Raw genomic sequence first — 21,108 nt, forward strand, 5'->3', positions numbered from 1 at the left:
ATATTATAGTATCTTATTCCTTAGTTACACATAATTTAAATATACTCATTTATTCTTTTCAAATATACTAAACCTATGTTTTTAAATGCTATATGAGTAATTCCAATATCTGAATTCTTTATACTAGTCTGATCCTGTTATTTATTGTTTATGTAGAATCTCTCTCACGGTGGCTTATTTCCCTGCATGTTTTATGATTTGGGGTTGTAAGCTCATGTTTTTTAAAACTTTTTCCTTGAAATTATGTGAGACCTGAGTTAAAGTATTTTCCTCTACACAGGCTCTGAATTTGCCTCCACTGGGTGTCTGGGGAACTACCAAATTCGTTAGCTTTAAATTCTCAGCATGGAATTTTTCAGACTAGACAGACTACAGAGCTGCAAACCTGTGTGAGGTTCCACTTTTGGTAATAAATGATCAGGAGAGCCCTTTCCTCTTTACCACCCAAGGCAAGGCCAGGACTGGCAAGTATTCTTACTGTCTTCCTTTGAAGGTTAGGGGTTGCCATATTACCCATGGAACAGACTAAACCTTATCCTGATTTCCCAACTTGAGTGGGTCCTAAAAGTTTCTTTCCTTGTCCACAGATCACAGCTCTTTAAAACAAAAGTTGTGAGTCACTAGGGAACCCAGGGAAACCTCTGAGTACAGTACTCACCTGCCTCTAGATACGTGGTTTCTCATTGTTCTGGGTTTATGAAGTATTCTCTTATTTGCCAATACAAACGTTCATTTAAAAAGAGTTTTGAAAATATTTTATCCTACCTTTTAGGGTGCTGTGTACTAGAGTTTTTTTTAAAGGACATTAACTCTTCCATAGTATCAGAAAAGGAAGTTTTAAGTTTCAATAATTTCTTATCCACGTAATAGCAAGATAGTCATTTCACTCAGTCATAAAAAAAATATGTGCAATAATATAACTGCATTATTCTTTTTTTTTTTAACATCTTTACTGGAGTACAATTGCTTTACAGTGGTGTGTTAGTTTCTGCTTTATAACAAAGTGAATCGGCTATACATATACATATATCTCTATATCTCCACCCTCTTGCCTCTCCCTCCCACCCTCCTTATCCCACCACTCTAGGTGATCACAAAGCACCGAGCTGATGTCCCTGTGCTATGTGGCTGCTTCCCACTAGCTATTTTACATTTGGTAGTGTATATATGTCCATGTCACTCTCTCACTTCGTCCCAGCTTACCCTTCCTCCTCCCCGTGTCCTCAAGTCCATTCTCTATGTCTGTGTCTTTATTCCTGTCCTGCCCATAGGTTCTTCAGAACCATTTTCTTTAAAAAAATTTTTTTTTAGATTACATATATACGTAAGCATATGGTATTTGTTTTTCTCTTTCTGACTTACTTCACTCTGTATGACAGACTCTACGTCCATCCATCTCACTACAAATAACTCAATTTCGCTACTGTTTATGGCTGAATAATATTCCATTGTATATATGTGCCACATCTTCTTTATCCATTCATCTGTCGATGGAAACTTAGGTTGCATCCCTGTCTTGGCTATTGTATATAGAGCTGCAATGAACATTTTGGTACATGACTCTTTTTGAATTATGGTTTTCTCAGGGTGTATGCCCAGTAGTGGGATTGCTGGGTCATATGGTAGTTCTATTTTTAGCTTTTTAAGGAACTTCCATACTGTTCTACATAGTGGCTGTATCAATTTACATTCCCACCAACAGTGCAAGAGGGTTCCTTTTCTCCACACCCTCTCCAGCATTTATTGTTTCTAGAGTTTTTGCTGATGGCCATTCTGACTGGTGTGAGGTGATACCTCATTGTAGGTTTGATACGCATTTCTCTAATGATTAGTGATGTTGAGCATCCTTTCATATGTTTGTTGGCAATCTGTATATCTTCTTTGGAGAAATGTCTATTTAGGTCTTCTGTCCATTTTTGGATTGGGTTGTTTGTTTTTTTGATATTGAGCTGCATGAGCTGCTTGTAAATTTTGGAGATTCATCCTTTGTCAGTTGCTTCATTGGCAAATATTTTCTCCCATTTTGAGGGTTGTCTTTTCATCTTGTTTATGGTTTACTTTGCTGTGCAAAAGCTTTTAAGTTTCATTAGGTCCCATTTGTTTAGTTTTGTTTTTATTTCCATTTCTCTAGGAGGTGGATCAAAAAGAATCTTGCTGTGATTTATGTCATAGAGTGTTCTGCCTATGTTTTCCTCTAAGAGTTTTATAGTGTCTGGCCTTACATTTAGGTCTTTAATCCATTGTGAGTTTATTTCTGTGTATGGTGTTAGGGAGTGTTCTAATTTCATTCTTTTACATGTAGCTGTCCAGTTTTCCCAGCACCACTTATTGAAGAGGCTGTCTTTTCTCCATTGTATATTCTTGCCTCCTTTATCAAAAATAAGGTGACCATATGTGCGTGGGTTTATCTCTGGGCTTTCTATCCTGTTCCATTGATCTATAGTTCTGTTTTTGTGCCAGTACCATACTGTCTTGATTACTGCAGCTTTGTAGTATAGTCTGAAGTCCGGGAGCCTGATTCCTCCAGCTCCGTTTTTCTTTCTCAAGATTGCTTTGGCTATTCGGGGTCTTTTGTGTTTCCATACAAATTGTGAAATTTTTTCTTCTAGTTCTGTGAAAAATGCCATTGGTAGTTTGAGAGGGATTGCACTGAATCTGTAGATTGCTTTGGGTAGTATAGTCATTTTCACATTGTTGATTCTTCCAATCCAAGAACATGATATATCTCTCCATCTGTTTGTATCATGTTTAATTTCTTTCATCAGTGTTTTATAGTTTTCTGCATACAGGTCTTTTGTCTCCTTAGGTAGGTTTATTCCTAGGTATTTTATTCTTTTTGTTGCAATGGTAAATGTATAGGAATGCAAGAGATTTCTGTGCATTAATTTTGTATCCTGCAACTTTACCAAATTCATTGATTAGCTCTAGTAGTTTTCTGGTAGCGTCTTTAGGATTCTCTATGTATAGTATCATGTCATCTGCAAACAGTGACAGCTTTACTTCTTTTCCAATTTGGATTCCTTTAATTTCTTTTTCTCTTCTGATTGCTGTGGCTAAAACTTCCAAAACTATGTGGAAAAATAGTCATGAGAGTGGGCAACCTTGTCTTGTTCCTGATCTTAGAGGAAATGGTTTCAGTTTTTCACCGTTGAGAATGATGCTGGCTGTGGGTTTGTCACATATGGCCTTTATTATGTTGAGGTAAGTTCCCTCTATGCCTACTTTCTGGAGAGTTTTTATCATAAATGGGAGTTGAATTTTGTCAAAAGCTTTTTCTGCTTCTATTGAGATGATCATATGGTTTTTATCCTTCAGTTTGTTAATATGGTTTATCACATGGATTGATTTGCGTATATTGAAGAATCCTTGCATTCCTGGGATAAACCCCACTTGATCATGGTGCATGATCCTTTTAATGTGCTGTTGGATTCTGTTTGCTAGTATTTTGTTGAGGATTTTGGCATCTATGTTCATCAGTGATATTGGCCTGTAGTTTTCTTTCTTCGTGACATCTTTGTCTGGTTTTGGTATCAGGGTGATGGTGGCCTCGTAGAATGAGTTTGGGAGTGTTCCTTCCTCTGCTATATTTTGGAAGAGTTTGAGAAGGACAGGTGTTAGCTCTTCTCTAAATGTTTGATAGAATTCCCCTGGGAAGCCATCTGGTCCTGGGCTTTTGTTTGTTGGAAGATTTTTAATCACAGTCTCAATTTCACTGCTTGTGATTGGTCTGTTTATATTTTTTATTTCTTCCTGGTTCAGTCTTGGAATGTTGTGCTTTTCTACGAATTTGTCCATTTCTTCCAGGTTGTCCATTTTATTGGCATATAGTTGCTTGTAGTAATCTCTCAGGATGCTTTGCATTTCTGCAGTGTCAGTTGTTACTTCTCCTTTTTCATTTCTAATTGTATTGATTTGAGTCTTCTCCCTTTTTTTCTTGATGAGTCTGGCTAATTTGTTTATCTTCTTAAAGAACCAGCTTTTAGTTTTATTGACCTTTGCTATTGTTTTCTTCATTTCTTTTTCATTTATTTCTGATGAAATAAATTTTCATTTATTTCAACAGAAATAAATTTCTGTTCTGATCTTTATGATTTCTTTCCTTCTGTTAACTTCGGGGTTTCTTTGTTCTTCTTTCTCTAATTGCTTTTAGTGTAAGGTTAGGTTGTTTATTTGAGATGTTTCTCCCTTCTTGAGGTAGGGTTGTATTGTTATTCAATTGTTTCTTGAGGTAGGATTGTATTGTTATTCCCTCTTAGAACTGCTTTTGCTGCATCCCATAGGTTTTGGGTTGTCGTATTTTCATTGTCATTTTTTTCAGGTATTTTCTGATTTCCTCTTTGATTTCTTCAGTGATCTGTTGTTTATTTGCATTATTCTTTAACAGAACTTATTTTAACTTACAGATCCCTATTTTTCCTTTATAGCAGAAAACAGTCTTGAAACTCAAAGTAAAATCATTCACTTCCACTTTAAAATGTATTCTCTCTGGGGTACATATCCAACCAGTTTACAATCATCCACAGCATTCATTTCTCCATGATGTGTAAGGCCTAAAATTGAGGTTCAATATTACACGCTTCCCTGACATGTAGTAAAACTGGGAGGACTTCAAAGGGCCTAATCATAAGTGTCTCTCCCCACTCTGCTCCTATGGATAACATACCCTAGCCAAACAATCCTCTTTATCAAAGGGACCATAGTAGTGGTTTGTAGTTCCTTGTCAGCGTGAGGAATTATTCAAACAAGTCAATCACATCCACTTGTGAGAACCAGGAGGCACCATCCCCTCTTGTTACTACAAAGGCTATCTCCCACAGTTCTTGGTTGTTCACTCTGTTCCTGAGTACAATGCCCATGAGGTTCTGCATGGCATACAGCATCCTTCTCCCTGGGCTGTGAATATACGTGACTAATAATGTGCTGTCAATCTCATCTTCCCAGTGTCAAGTGTTGTGTGTTTAGCCATCCCCATACCCCCAGGACAGGAATATCGCCCTCACCTCAGCGTGAGGTGAATAGGAGGCAATAAAAACCATTGGTGTCATGAACCACACAACATGCCCAACCATGACCAAGGACACCTAGTCAGCTTTCATTAACTGCTCTTAGCCAATTTATCTGTTTCCATGATATGAAGAAGGCTTCCTGAGATGGAAGAAGTAATTTCTGGCAGGCGTGAACTATGTCCTGTGTGGTACTTTGTTGTGTTTGTCAGCCACTGCTCTCTCTTTTGGCTCCCAAATGCTCTGTCTCCTAGATGAGAATTGTTAATTGACTATACCCAGCACAATGGTGCTGTCAGGTTTAGCCTGTGTTTGGCAGTTGGTCTCTGAGGCTCCCACCTGTAAAGGCAGTGAAAATACAGCACGATAACTAGTCAGTGCTTCAGTCTTGTTTACCAAGGTCAAGCTAGGTCACTGAGTCTAGCCTGGTGACTGTCACTGGCTGCTTGGAGAAGCTACACAGACATCGTTTGTAACTGTGCACCGCTGGAACAGGCCCAGAGACAAACTTTTGTGAGGTCTGTAACAAGAAGGAGCCTGCCACCCCACACAGAATTAAGCATGGCACCCTGGTTGACGTTTTTGTTCATGAAAGGGTAGTGACCTTGCTGGTTTCCTGTGCTGCTGCTTCCCTTGCCGCTGTTGCTTGTGCTCTCCTGACCCCCAGGGTTATCGAGGTGCACATCCATGGTGGTCTGTGGCCCAGGGGCTGATGAAAAAGAAAGGGAACAGGGAGGAAGGAGCATTTGGTACTCAACTGCTCTCCCAATGTAAATCCCATAGCCAATGCACCTAGGCTTTGCTTAGCACTCCTGCTTTCCAGAATACCAAAGGGCTAAGCTTGCAATCATGGGCCTATGGTCTCCATCCAAGTCATAGGCCAAATGACTCTACTAGATGTGGACTCTTATCCCAGGGATACTGTCATTCCCTGGAGGAAGAGATGCTCACTGATGAGGGACGCCACTAAGCTCCTGAACCTTCCCCATAACCACCCAGAAGGTCTGCGGCACAGGTGACTGTGCAGACACAGCTGAAAACTTCAACTTTACATGGCTAGAAACCCAAAATATTCCCAGGAAATTTGTACAGAGGAAAAAAAAGAAAAACAAGACAGGAAGCCCACATGATAGGAAAGGGACTGTAGCAGAGGACGGTTTTGATCCATCAAGTCTGGGTTGTAGGCCCCGCACTTCTTCCCGCACCACTCTGCTGCTTACATCTGTTGCAACAAAGATTCTAATTCTCGGGATTATAGGGAAATACTCATGGTGCCCTTGTGGTGCCAGATTCAAACCCAATCTAGGCCCAGGGTCTTTAGATCATATAAATCAACCATTGCTAACTCTGTCCATATTAATTTGAGGGTCTCTGGAGGAAGCAACTTATAAATATAATCAGGGTAGAGAGGATCCCCCCCACCCCCAAGTATATCCAGTGACCAAAAACAATAATAAGATAAACAAAATAAGGAAAGAAAGAAACCTGGATACAGGGAGGAGGACACTAAGAAAACAACAACCCAAAACAAAGGCCCACAATTTGACCCAATTGAAAATTCAAAATTTACTGAACGAATTTATATAGCAAATGATGAAAGTTCACTGATTGCCTCTGTGCCTCTCCATATAGGCTTTGAATTAACTCTAATAACTGCTGAAATTCACCAAGTGGCAAACATTTATGGCTTTAACCAATACTAGGGCTAAAATTACGATTATACCTGGGAATTCCATTAATTTAAACATCGTATCCCCCATAATGGGGCATTTACCTATGGGAGTTACTGAATATAAAAGAGGACAAATAGGTATGCTTCACCTTAACCATCAGAACTTTGTCTTGCTTTTGCCATGGTTATAGCACTTATAGCTCTAAAATATCCCTTGAGCATGGGCATGGATACTCTGACCCGATGAAAAATAAATGAAAATTAAATTAAGTCTTTGACACTTACAAATTGGTTTGACAAAATGAGAACCCATGACCTCCCCCACCCCTTCCCCCAGTTAAAATAGTTAACATGACTCAAGGTAATTTAAAACAGGATCTTCCAGGATTAAAACTTGTTTTATAAGAGGAACTGAGTGAAGGGTTGTTATTCCCACTATTTCTGCATTTAACAGCCCTATTTGGCCTGTTAAACCTGGAACAAAAGAATGGTGCCCCATAGTGGATTGCTGCAACTGTAAAGCCATGGTCCCATCCCATTAAGGCCTCTGTACCCAACAACTTAATTATCAAAATTGCTGACTCCATCCAATCAGCAACCGGTCTATATTTTGCTGCTATAAATTTGGCTAATATGTTCTGTACAATGCCTAGTTCAACAGCCTCTCAGCCTCAGTTTGCCTTTACCACTGAAGGGACACAATCCACCTTTACAAGGATACCCATGGGATACCTCAGCATCCTTGCCATTGCACACAGTCTCTACAGGCAAGATCTTAACTGTATCCACCTTTCTCCAGATATGACATTACATCAATGACATCCTCCTCCAAGGAGATTTGTTTGACATACTCATTAAAGACATACAAATACTCACAAAGGAGCTCCCAAAAAGGGGATGAACCATTGTCCCACACATAGTGCAAGGCCCTGCCACTTCCATTAAATTTCTGAAAGTTACTTGGTAAATTGAAGGTTCTCTGACATTGTCATGAAACAGGTATTGACCCTCTCAGCAACCACAAAGTCAGTACAAATTCAACAACTTTTAGCCCCTTTTGGGTTCTGGAGGCAACATATTCCTCATTTACAAATTTTACTTAATGTCTTTGATGCTGTTTCTTCTAAATCAGCCTACCTCAAAGGGGACTCCTTCCAAAAAAAGCTCTAGAAATCTGTCCAAATTGAAATCAACAAGCACTCTAGTTTGTGCCCTCAGAGCCCTCTTTACTGTAGCTTCAGCAACTTCCTCTCTTGCCTCCTGGAGTCTCTGGACCACCTATGAAGGTTGTAAGTTGCCCATGGACTTCTGACGCAAGAAACTGCCTTTCTCAGCCTTGCACTATACACCATTAGGATAGCCACATACTGGCCTCTTCTGGAAATAGAGGCTATCACAAACCTTGAGCCTGCAACCCTCTGTACCCAGCTACCCACTATGCCTTGAGTTATCCAAGCAGCACTTCAACAGCTTGAGGCATGGCTCCTGAGCCTTCCTTGCTACAAGACGGAGTCACACCTGGGCCTTCTGGCACATTTCATCTGTTGGAGGGGGTGGCCTCCCCTGTTCTCAGTCCCTTCACTAATACCACTATGCAAGAAGAGGTCACCTCTATCCCAGAGTCCTTTGATGCCTGGGGAGCCTTTTGGGGATCAACTGAATGGACAGCAATGGAAGTTTGTACACTTTACTAATGCTGTTGACACCATGATAAATGACGGAGCTCAGAGGAGAGCTGCTCCTTCTCATCATTTAACCAAAATGTCCCTGATAAAAGATAGGACCCAAGAGTCAGTACAGTTGGCACACTTCAGACAATTGACATTTGATGCCATCTATACATTTTTACAAATTCTTAGGCCATTACCTAAGATTTGCCCCCTTTGGGGTAAAGAACTCTGGGAATCTCTTGCTCCACAGTTACTCAGAATAAATCAAGGTAACAGATTACTCTACATAAACTAAGGCCACAATACAAGTCCTCTGCAGGATGCTCTGTATCCTCTTTGGAGTTCTAGATACTACCAAGAGTGACCAAGACACTCATTTCATTTCCAGAATACACAGTGCTGGGCTCTTGAAGAAGACATTCAGTCAAACTTCCACCTCCCCTGGGGCCCCAGGCAGTCAGCTCCAGGCAGCTGGTGAAATTGAGAGGCTTAATGGGTTTCTTAAAGAATTCCTATTTGTCACAAAGTGGAAAATTCTTGCTCACCTCCTGGAGATACCTACTCCTTACACCAATGCCACACGGATCTCTCAGTTGCCTTTATCGATTGCAAATGGGGACACCTCTAAAGTTCCTGGTCAGGTGCCTACTTTGTTCCCTAAAAGTCTCAGTCATCACCAAGGTTTAAATTGATGTCAAGGGATCAAGGGGTCACTTGTGGCACAAAACCAAAAATTAAGGATTAGTATAACGTGGTGCCTTGACATTTGATAAAATAGGTCTCAAATGGCCTAACCCAAGTTCCCTTCCCCACTCAGTTCCCATGGATAACGTCCCCTAGCCAAACACCCTCCTTATTCAAGGCATCAGGCACAATTCCTGCTCATCTCCGAGTAGCAGAATTATTCAAACAAGCCAATCATATCCTCCCACAGGAACCAAGAAGCACCCCACCCTTACTACTGCAAAGCCTGCCTCTCACAGCCCTGGTTGTTCACTTTGTTCCCAAGTGTATCCCCTGTGTGGCCCCGCATGGTGTCCTCTTCCCCCAGGCTGTGAGTATATATGATGAATAAACTGCTGTCCATTTCATCTGATCTCTCCTGTCCAGTGCCAGGTGTCATGTATTTAGCCATCTCCATAACCCCAGGGTGGGAATCCCTCTTTCACCAATGGGGTAAACAGGAGTCAATTTAAATACCCTACCACCAATACCACTTTCCTTTCCCTCTTGAAAGGGAACTGTAAGTATAAGGAGGACAAGGCATCAGGTTCACATATATTTTGGGTCCATTCTGACCCTCACTGAGTTGCAGCTTGTCCTGTTTCATCATTGTACACTGGGATCTACTGCTGCTATCTCAGGTACAAACATAACCTCAACTAGAGGTAAGTGCAGCTGTATCCTCTTTGTTCCAACCTCAGGATATTTAGGGTCCATGGCCTATTTAAACCACTCTGTGTCCTTCTTGAGGTCATTTCATTCTCTCCTGCACCCCTCTGAGGGCGTGGGAACTCCATGAAGCAGCACTCAGGCCCATCTGCTGAAGCTCACCATTGCTTCTCTTTCTAAGGTTATACAGGATATGGAGCTTCTTTAAAATGCTCAATTTCCCTGGGAATTAAGACCTAGTCCTTTCTACACTTGGATTTCCTAACCCCATTCAAATTTCTACTGCTTAATCCTCCTCTGGCTCAACTCAGTGAGTCCTGGGCACCATCCCAGACTCAGACATTGCCTAGGGCCTCCTCACATCTTGAATTCTTCTCCTACCAGCTAGTTAGTGATTCATTCCCCTCCCAGAAATATCAAAAGGAACTCTTATGTCATCATATACTCTCTCTCACTCTAAGGTCTGTTCTCAGTTCTCTAGTCTCAGATGGCTCAAAAAAAGCTTTTGCTCTCAAAAAGTCAAGTTATTTTCTAGAGATAACTTTGACTTTCAAAACTTTGCTCTTGGGCTTCCCTGGTGGTGCAGTGGTTGAGAATCTGCCTGCCAATGCAGGGGACACGGGTTCGAGCCCTGGTCTGGGAAGATCCCACGTGCCGCGGAGCGACTAGGCCCGTGAGCCACAACTACTGAGCCTGCGCGTCTGGGGCCTGTGCTCCGCAACAAGAGAGGCCGCGACAGTGAGAGGCCCGCGCACCGCAATGAAGAGTGGCCCCCACTCGCCGCAACTAGAGAAAGCCCTCGCACAGAAACGAGGACCCAACACAGCCAAAAATAAATAAATAAATTTTAAAAAACTTTGCTCTTTGTTTTCATTTTAAAAAGCTAATCAAAAAGTTAAGTGAACTTTTAACCTAGATAATGTATACCACTCCTCAGTGAATAGTGTCTATAGAAAGTACTAAAGGAAGTATAAAGGAGTAAAGAAACCCTAGTTGATAATTAAAATAATTATCATTTATATGCATTTAAAACAGCTACTCTTAGTAGAGTCCTTACTTAGCAAGGTAGTGAATGCTTAATATACATTATTTTATTTAATCCTTATAACAAATGTCAGAGATACAGAAGGGGGGGAGGATTATCTCCATAATTCAAATGAGACAACTGAAATTTTGTCCTCCAAAAATTAGGAACTGTCTTTAAATTACAAGCTAAAGCCCTGTTATGTGTGATTCCAAAACATGGTCTTTTAATTATTTCATTATATTGCCACCCCTCTATTGGCTTGGCCAAAAAGTTCATTCGGGTTTTCCTGTAACATCTTATGGAAAAACCCAAATGAATTTTTGGGTCACCCCAATAGAATCATAGGCCCTTATAAATTTGGACGAGATTAGAATAGAATAAAAATAACTAGAGTAATGAAGTTAGGGATCCAGAACCCACTTAAGAGCTCACCTACTATGCTACTACCATATGCATATTTTCTCTCCTTGATCAACATATTCTCTATAACATTAAACCAAACTCAAGACATTGTTCAATTCATGTGTTATGAAACTTTAACTCAATTTTGAATAATAAAAATGAAGATCATGTGATTGAAATAACATACACAAGTTTGAATAAAAATTACTTTTTGTTCTCTTTATACTTCTTATTAACTATTATATAATATACCTACACAGTATTATTATATAATCTGTGAACACACACATTCAGATGACTTAAAATCCTTTTACAGAATAACATGGAAGCAAATTCCTATTGCTTGTGGTGTAATTTCATCTATAACTTAATTATTGTTATTTTTAGTTATGTCAGTTTTACCTTCCAACTTTTCTTCCGTGTCACAACAATTAGCAGAATTCACTGAAAACAGTAAAAGGTCAATATATGTGTTTGTTTAAAGATTCTAAGATTTTAGGGAGACCTTCAAGATGGTGGAAGAGTAAGATGTGGTCCTGCCCACCAGAAAGACAAGATCCAGGCTCATCCACCAGAACACAGGCACAAGTCCCCTAAATGGATTAAATGTTACAAACAGAAGACACAGACTAGCTGAATGGATACAAAAACAAGACCCATACATATGCTGTATACAAGAGATCCACTTCAGGCTTAGGGACACATAGACTGAAAGTAAGGGGATGGAAAAAGATATTCTATGCAAATGGAAATCAAAAGAAAGCTGGAGTAGCAATTCACATATCAGACAAAATAGACTTTAAAATGAAGACTATTACAAGAGACAAAGAAGGACATTACATAATGATCAAGGGATCAATTCAAGAAGAAGATATAACAATTGTAAATATTTATGCACCCAACATAGGAGCACCTCAATACATAAGGCAAATGCTAACAGCCATAAAAGGGGAAATCGACAGTAACACAACACTAGTAGGGGACTTCAACACCCCACTTTCACCAATGGACAGATCATCCAAAACGAAAATAAATAAGGAAACACAAGCTTTAAATGATACATTAAACAACATGGACTTAATTGATATTTATAGGACATTCCATCCAAATACAACAGAATAAACTCTCTTCTCAAGTGCTCATGGAACATTCTCCAGGATAGATCATATCTTGGGGCACAAATCAAGCCTTGGTAAAGTTAAGAAAATTGAAATCGTATCAAGTATCTTTTCCGACCACAATGCTATGAGACTAGATATCAATTACAGGAAAAAAATCTATAAAAAAAATAAACACATGGAGGCTAAAAAATACACTACTTAATAACCAAGAGATCACTGAAGAAATCAAAGAGGAAATCAAAAAATACCAAGAAACAAATGACAATGAAAACACGACAACCCAAAACCTATGGGATGCAGCAAAAGCAGTTCTAAGAGGGAACTTTATAGCAATACAATCCTACCTCAAGAAACCTCTCAAATAAACAACCTAACCTTACACCTAAAGCAATTAGAGAAAGAAGAACAAAAAACCCCAAAGTTAGCAGAAGGAAAGATCAGAACAGAAATAAATGAAAAAGAAATGAAGGAAACAATAGCAAAGGTCAATAAAACTAAAGGCTGGTTCTTTGAGAAGATAAAGAAAATTGATAAACCATTAGCCAGACTCATCAAGAAAAAAAGGGAGAAGACTCAAATCAATACAATTAGAAATGAAAAAGGAGAAGTAACAACTGACACTGCAGAAATACAAAGGATCATGAGAGATTACTACAAGCAACTATATGCCAATAAAATGGACAACCTGGAAGAAATGGATAAATTCTTAGAAAGGCACAACCCTCCGAGACTGAACCAGGAAGAAATAGAAAATATAAACAGACCAATCACACACAGTGAAATTGAGACTGTGATTAAAAATCCTCCAACAAACAAAAGCCCACCACCAGATGACTTCACAGGCAAATTCTATCAAACATTTAGAGAAGAGCTAACACCTATCCTTCTCAACCTCTTCCAAAATATAGCAGAGGGAGGAACACTCCCAAACTCATTCTACGGGGCCACCATCACCCTGATACCAAAACCAGACAAAGGTGTCACAAAGAAAGAAAACTACAGGCCAATATCACTGATGAACATAGATGCCAAAATCCTCAACAAAATACTAGCAAACAGAATCCAACAGCACATTAAAAGGATCATACACCATGATCAAGTGGGGTTTATCCCAGGAATGCAAGGATTCTTCAATATACGCAAATCAATCCATGTGATACAACATATTAACAAACTGAAGGATAAAAACCATATGATCATCTCAATAGATGCAGAAAAAGCTTCTGACAAAATTCAACACCCATTTATGATAAAAACCCTCCAGAAAGTAGGCATAGAGGGAACTTACCTCAACATAATAAAGGCCATATGTGACAAACTCACAGCCAACATCATTCTCAATGGTGAAAAACTGAAACCATTTCCACTAAGGTCAGGAACAAGACAAGGTTGTCCACTCTCACGACTATTTTTCAACATAGTTTTGGAAGTTTTAGCCACAGCAATCAGAGAAGAAAAAGAAATAAAAGGAATCCAAATCGGAAAAGAAGTAAAGCTGTCACTGTTTTGCAGATGACATGATTCTACACATAGAGAATCCTAAAGACATTACCAGATAACTACTAGAGCTTATCAATGAATTCGGTAAAGTAGCAGGATACAAAATTAATGCACAGAAACCTCCTGCATTCCTATACACAAATGATGAGAATCTGAAAGAGAAATTAAGGAAACACTCCCATTTACCATTGCAATAAAAAGAATAAAATACCTAGGAATAAACTTACCTAAGGAGACAAAAGACCTATGCAGAAAACTATAAGCACTGATGAAAAAAATTAAAGATGATACAAATAGATGGAGATATATACCATGTTCTTGGATTGGAAGAATCAGCATTGTGAAAATGACTATACTACCCAAAGCAATCTACAGATTCAATGCAATCCCTATCAAACTACCACTGGCATTTTTCATAGAACTAGAACAAAAAATTTCACAATTTGTATGGAAACACAAAAGACCCCGAATAGCCAAAGCAATCTTGAGAAAAAAAACGGAGCTGGAGGAATCAGGCTCCCAGACTTCAGACCATACTACAAAGCTACAGTTATCAAGACAGTATGGTACTGGCACCAAAACAGAAATATAGATCAGTGGAACAGGATAGAAAGCCCAGAGGTAAACCCACGCACATATGGTCACCTTATTTTTGATAAAGGAGGGAAGAATATACAATGGAGAAAAGACAGCCTCTTCAGTAAGTGGTGCTGGGAAAACTGGACAGCTACATGTAAAAGAATGAAATTAGAACACTCCCTAACACCACACACAAAAATAAACTCACGATGGATTAAAGACCTAAATGTAAGGCCAGACACTATAAAACTCTTAGAGGAAAACATAGGCAGAACACTCTATGATGTAAATCACAGCAAGATCCTTTTTGACCCACTTCCTAGAGAAATGGAAATAAAAACAAAAATAAACAAATGGGACCTAATGAAACTTGAACGCTTTTGCACAGCAAAGGAAACCATAAACAAGACGAAAAGACAACCCTCAGAGTGGGAGAAAATATTTGCAAATGAAGCAACTGACAAAGGATGAACCTCCAAAATTTACAAGCAGCTCATGCAGCTCAATATCGAAAAAAACAAGCAACCCAATCCAAAAATGGGCAGAAGACCTAAATAGACATTCCTCCAAAGAAGATATACAGATTGCCAACAAACACATGAAAGGATGCTCAACATCATTAATCATTAGAGAAATGCAAATCAAAACTACAATGAGGTATCACCTCACACTGGTCAGAATGGCCATCATTAAAAAATCTACAAACAATAAATGCTGGAGAGGGTGTGGAGAAAAGGGAACCCTCTTGCACTGTTGGTGGGAATGTAAATTGATACAGCCACTATGGAGAACAGTATGGAGGTTCCTTAAAAAACTAAAAATAGAACTACCATACGACCCAGCAATCCCTCTACTGGGCATATACCCTGAGAAAACCGTAATTCAAAAAGTGTCATGTACCACAATATTCATTGCAGCTCTACTTACAATAGCCAGGACATGGAAGCAAACTAAGTGTCCATCGACAGATGAATGGATAAAGAAGATGTGGCACATATATACAATGGAATATTACTCCGCCATAAAAAGAAACGAAATTGAGTTATTTGTAGTGAGGTGGATGGACCTCGAGTATGTCATACTGAGTGAAGTCAGAAAGAGAAAAACAAATACCGTATGCTAACACATATATATGGAATCTAAAAAAAAAAAAAAAGGTCATGAAGAACCTATGGGCAGGACAGGAATAAAGACTGAGATGTAGAGAATGGACTTGAGGACATGGGGAGGGGGAACGGCAAGCTGGGATGCAGTGAGAGAGTGGCATGGACTTATATATACTACCATATGTCAAATAGATAGCTAGTGGGAAGCAGTTGCATAGCATAGGGAGATCAGCTGGGTGCTTTGTGACCACCTAGAGGGGTGGGATAGGGAGGGTAGGAGGGAGACGCAAGAGGGAGGAGATATGGGGATATGCATATGTATAGCAGATTCACTCTGCTACAAAGCAGAAACTAACACACCATTGTAAAGCAATTATATACTCCAATAAAGATGTTAAAAAAAAATTTAAAAAAAAAGATTCTTAGATTTTTTTTGGTTTAATTTCAGACTTTATTAATTTTTGCTGTACTTTTTCTTGGCAGTTTTTGGTTAAAATATGAAAATAAGTTTGCACTTTATGCCAAGATATTTTCTGATTACTAAGTAGAGAAGACCCCAAAGAATGCAGCAAAGGAAACCCAGTATTACATTCTGTAGGGGTAACTGACAGTTGACTGCACTGTATTTACCAGATCTTTTAGTCATCTTTATACATTTTTAATTTTTCATTTTATACAAATAAATATGCATTTTACTGTAAAATTCTGAACTCTACCCTTGAAAGCTGTAATTATGATTTGGTGATCGTCTCCCAGGTGCCCTAGCTGTATACACCTTGGCCTGAATATACTTTTAGCTCAGTAACTACTAAATGATCAAGCACTCTGCTTCATCCATCTGCTCTAACAGTGACCTCTTTTGAATTTTCTTTTTTTTATGAGGTTTGGATATTTCTTTTTATAGCTTTGCCAACGTAATCATATTACATTCTGACACCAGGCAGTGTAAATGAATTCTTCTTCTTTGTTATGAGCCACTCCACAGAGAAGAACTAGATTTTTCACCTTAACGCTTGATTAACTTGTGGGAAAAAGAAGGCAAAAAAAAATGAGGTCTCTGGGAAAACTGTTAGCTCACCTACGCCTGGAGACTAACACAGTGAATTTAAAGCAAATTAGCGCTTACGATTTTAAAACATATGGAGACTAAACAATACACTACTTAATAACCAAGAGATCACTGAAGAAATCAAAGAGGAAATCAAAAAATAGCTAGGAACAAATGACAATGAAAACACGACAACCGAAAACCTATGGGATGCAGCAAAAGCAGTTCTAAGATTTAAAAAAATTCTAAGTTCTAAGTTTTAAAAAAATTCTAATGGGGGAGAGCGGGAGAAATAGAGGAAGAGAGGGTGGGTTAAAAGCCTACTTACCTAAAATTAATCTCATGCCAGATGAACTAGAGCAGTGTTTCCCAAGCCTGCCTGCTCAGAAGACTCACATGGGAAGTTTGTTAACAATACAGGTTCCCAGTGCCTTCCCTAGAACCTTGAATCTTGTGTGTTTGACACCATATGTATTGCAAGCACTCTGGAAGATTCTTACTGTCACACAAGTCTGAGAATAACTGAACTGGAGTAAAGGTTAGGTCAGATTCTTCTCCATCTTTCTCTAATAATACACTGAAAAAAATCTATAACTGATGTTGCTTCAGGGTCTAACAGTATGTATCACCCAAAAGAATGGACTGTTTACTGGTGGTTTTAGCAAAGTATACCAACACATGCACACAGCCTTGGAGATCTACACATCCAATTTTCGACCTTATTAAAATTACCTTGTAGTAAATTAAAAATTAAATTATAAAACTAACTTTGTCCAGACTTGCTCTATCAGGACATATACTGATGGCCTTGGTTACATCAGTCATCCCCTGGGCTGGCTCTTTCACCTTTTACTCCGATAACCAACCCTGAAGTTCACCATTAAATTAGTTTAATATGGTTTTCACTAAACGTTCTATGTTGGTGACTTGTTTTACCCACAGAAGATCATACCTCTAGGGTGGCAACAACAAATGGGGTCTAAGTGTGGACAGTGGATAGTAGGTGTTCAATGAGTGCTTTTTGGGTGAACTTCACATCGATCTAACTGTGCAGTCCACATCATCTGCAGATCCTGTCTGTGCAGATAGGAAGCTTATGTTATTGAATTTGATAAAAGTGCTCTGTGTTGGCATTTTAAGCATTGCTGCTTTAAACCCTAGGCTGGCAGTGCTCCTGAACCAAGAAAGACCTTTCAAGTCATCCTGCCCCTTTGATCCATTTCACATCAGATTTTTATTGTTATCCTTTGACATTTAAGGATAATGATGAATTTTAGTATAGAAAAATTCCCCCAAATTCATCTTAATTAAAATAACTGAAGAAAACACTAAAAAGCTGACTCTGTTTGTAATAATCTGAAGAGTAGAATAATTACAGAAAATTCTCAAAGATCCTCACTAGCAGGGGTAAAGTGAAGCGAAAAGGAAGCATGGATAAATACATGGATGCATTAAAAATAGCAAAAAGAACTACTCACTAAAGCTTGTTGACCCTGGAGAGTCATTTTGAGAGGCCAGAACATCCTGGATGATATTGACTAAAATATCTCTCTCCATCTCTCAAAGAGATTGTAAAAAAAAATGGACTAAGAAAAAATCAAGATTGAAGAAGATCTCATTTAATTCAACTATATTTGGGGGAAGCATCATTTATAGATGTGCACCTTCTGAATAAAAAATATCATAAGTAATGTTCTGAAATGTGGTCAATGTAAAACAGCTGTTTATAATAGGACAAATACTGAAAATGAATACATAAAGGCAGAGAGTAAGGGAGACACAGCATGAACACATCCTGGAGTACAATTTCATTACAACAATATATCTAACCTCTGGTCAACTGCAGATTCTCCCAGACCAAACGCTTTGCACCCTTCACCGTCTTCCTTCATCCATTTCCTCTTGTTCTCCTCCCCAGGCCCTGCTCCTGCCATAGACCTTCGAATGTCCTCTTCCCCTTCAGCCTACCCAAACCAGCTTTTGGAAAATATTTACTTAATTTGCTCACAGGAATATGATGTATGTGTGGTTCCCTACAAGGAAAACTCCAAAGTCTCAGACCAAAGAAGCAAATTGTCAATTGGGGCACTTCCACAAATTAGCTAATGGAAGAGGAGTGGTATTTGGGAAAGACAGGGAAGACTTTCCTGAATTCTCAGCATTTTATCTTCCACCTGTTTGTAAGGTTGGTGGGGGTGTTGGAGTCTAACCTGTGCTCTTGGTACCACAAATTGCATGACACTGGGCAGATTCTTTAACCTCTTTGAGGCTTAGTTTCCCTAGTCCCTGTCATGCAATGTTTCTTCAACGACTAAAGTATGCCCTTATTTTTCATTTGCAGTGTAGGCAGGAGAACTTAGATTCTTACAGTTTTATTTCTAGTAATTAAGTAGCTTTCAGTTGTTACCTCTTTCACTCCTCTTACCTTACACACTTAAACCCACATAAACGTCCCAATCATTTAACAAAAATAGCCAGGAAAGAAAGGGGAAAGCAGTGATTAAAGCTATTCTAATTAATTTATAAAATTTTTAAAGCCAATTTGTTTCACTTTTAAGACCTCTGGACTAGGTGTATTTGTTGCAGTAACCCCCAAAACTTGGAATTTTCTGAGCTAGATGGATAAATTTTAATAAAAAAATTTTACTTCTACTGAAAAGTGTGAGCTTAAAGAAAAATCCATCCAGAATGTATATGACAGCTCTAGTTTCATTTGAACTACGAGTGCTCTGGTTCACGTTACTCATGTGTCACCAGGCAACCGTCCCTGAGGCTTTCAGTTGCAGGGGTGTTGACGCTTAAATTCCAAGCTACATACTCCACTCTAGAGTACTGAGGTTTCTGAAAATCTCAAAACTTTGCACGCTGAGGTCTGCAGGACAGTGACGATATGTAATCATACTTCATAGGGTATGGAGAGTGAAGTGTTCTGGCATCTTCAGAAGCCCCTATCACAGGTGTGGAAACAATGAAAACAATACAAGTGTTCATAGGTTTGGGGTTTTTTTTGTTTGCTTGTTTGTTCTTTACCTACTTATGTATGTCACTTTCCCCAGCAAAACCTCTCTGAAGCATGGATAGAAAGCAGAAGTACCTATCATCTGTTAACTTGAATAGTCTTCATATTTTAAAGTATTTTAATTGCCAAGATTAAAATTTGAAACCTGTTTCCCAGTAAATTCTAAATCAGGAGGCTTTCTGTAGTCTGAAACACCATGTTTCTTTGATGTATTTTTAATTTAAGATAAGCTAGCCCGGTCAAAGCAGAATATTTTCGCTATTTTTTTCCTCACAGGCATGTGTTCAACTGAGGCCAAGTAGAATGGCCATTTTGCTGCTGCATTCTATGCATGAGGTAAACTCTTTTCAGCTTAAGAGTGTTCTCTTTCTTTTAATCCTTTCTATAACCTGCCTCCAGATTTATCTGAGAAACATATGTTAGTCATTCTCATCTCTATTTTTCATATCCATAGTAGTAATTATAACTGTAAATAGAATTTTTAGTCTTCTAAAAACTGCATTTTTAGAATATTAGCTGCAATCTGGCTGTCTCTCCCTTTAATTTATTCCAGTGGTAACTTCCATTTTTAAAATTAAGGGTAATATGGAAACATATGATTCATTTTCTAATTCCATCACCATCTATAACTGGGGGCAAGTGACTAACTTCTCATAACACATTTTTAATGACCTGTGAAGTTCAGTAGCTGGATGAAGATTAATAAGTATGTTTTCCGAATTTAAAAATATATAGAAATATTTCAATAGGCTAATTTAAAAAATTGAAATGTAGCATTTTACACAAGAGACTCATGAGTCTCAATGTGACCTTAACCACAGCATACCTAATCCAGTTTCTTTTTCCTATTTTACAAATTAATGGAATTGATGCAAAGTCAAACGAATCAATGCCATTAAAGACTGTCAAGAGAAACCAAAAAATGACAATGTATAAGTAACTTGGAAATATCTGAGAATTTGGGGGCTAGAAGGAACTCTGGTCATCAGCAAATTAATAAACAAAAATTAAGCAAACAAACAAACAAACAAAAAGCAACCCTGAGTTCAAAGATGAGGAAGAGACCAGATTGCAGGTATGATGGAGATCTGGTTAATTTCAGAATCAAGTCTAGACTTCATGTCACTGGACATCTGGGCCAGTACTTATCCTACAATAATGATGGTTTCTAATTTTTTTTCAAGGATAAAAACTACTTTTTAACATCATATCACTAGTGGATATGGTGGGTGTAATTTGTAAGGGGAAAAGGCCCAGCCTCTGGGGTGTGTGCAGGAGAGAAAGGCAGCCCTTCTGCTACTGCACTCGATGAAGGTCAGGCCTTCCTGTGGTTATGGGAAGGTTTCGGCTTGTAAAGTCTATTAGGGAAGCACATGTCCATATCGTGACCATGAGCCTTGCTTAGAAGTGATTTCTGAGTTCTTCTAAGGCTTTATGAAAAAAATAAAAGCATTCACCTCTTTGACTGGAAAGCCGACTTGCTTGGGAGTAGACTGTTGGGGTGGAAAGGGGCTTAGTTAAATGAGAATTCCAGTTTGGAAGGATGAGATTCAGGCCCTAACAGTTACT

The 21,108-nt window shown here is 38.8% G+C and overlaps 1 protein-coding gene across 3 annotated transcripts in view; it reads right to left on the reverse strand.

Moving 5' to 3' along the window:
• PKIB (cAMP-dependent protein kinase inhibitor beta) overlaps nt 1-21,108 on the reverse strand; it is a 134,811-nt gene that overhangs the window by 43,978 nt on the left and 69,725 nt on the right. For 2 of the 3 annotated variants that reach the window (XM_057528225.1, XM_007190778.2), the window contains one exon: nt 5,608-5,712. The exons of the other annotated variant lie outside the window; for it this stretch is intronic. In XM_057528225.1, the coding sequence (XP_057384208.1) occupies nt 5,608-5,692 (85 nt within the window). In that variant the 5' untranslated portion in view covers nt 5,693-5,712. Of the gene's footprint in view, nt 1-5,607; nt 5,713-21,108 lie in introns of those variants that run through there. 3 annotated transcript variants of the gene reach the window in all.

The sequence above is a fragment of the Balaenoptera acutorostrata genome, chromosome 14 (genome assembly GCF_949987535.1).
Source record: "Balaenoptera acutorostrata chromosome 14, mBalAcu1.1, whole genome shotgun sequence".
NCBI classification, from domain to species: Eukaryota; Metazoa; Chordata; class Mammalia; order Artiodactyla; family Balaenopteridae; genus Balaenoptera; species Balaenoptera acutorostrata.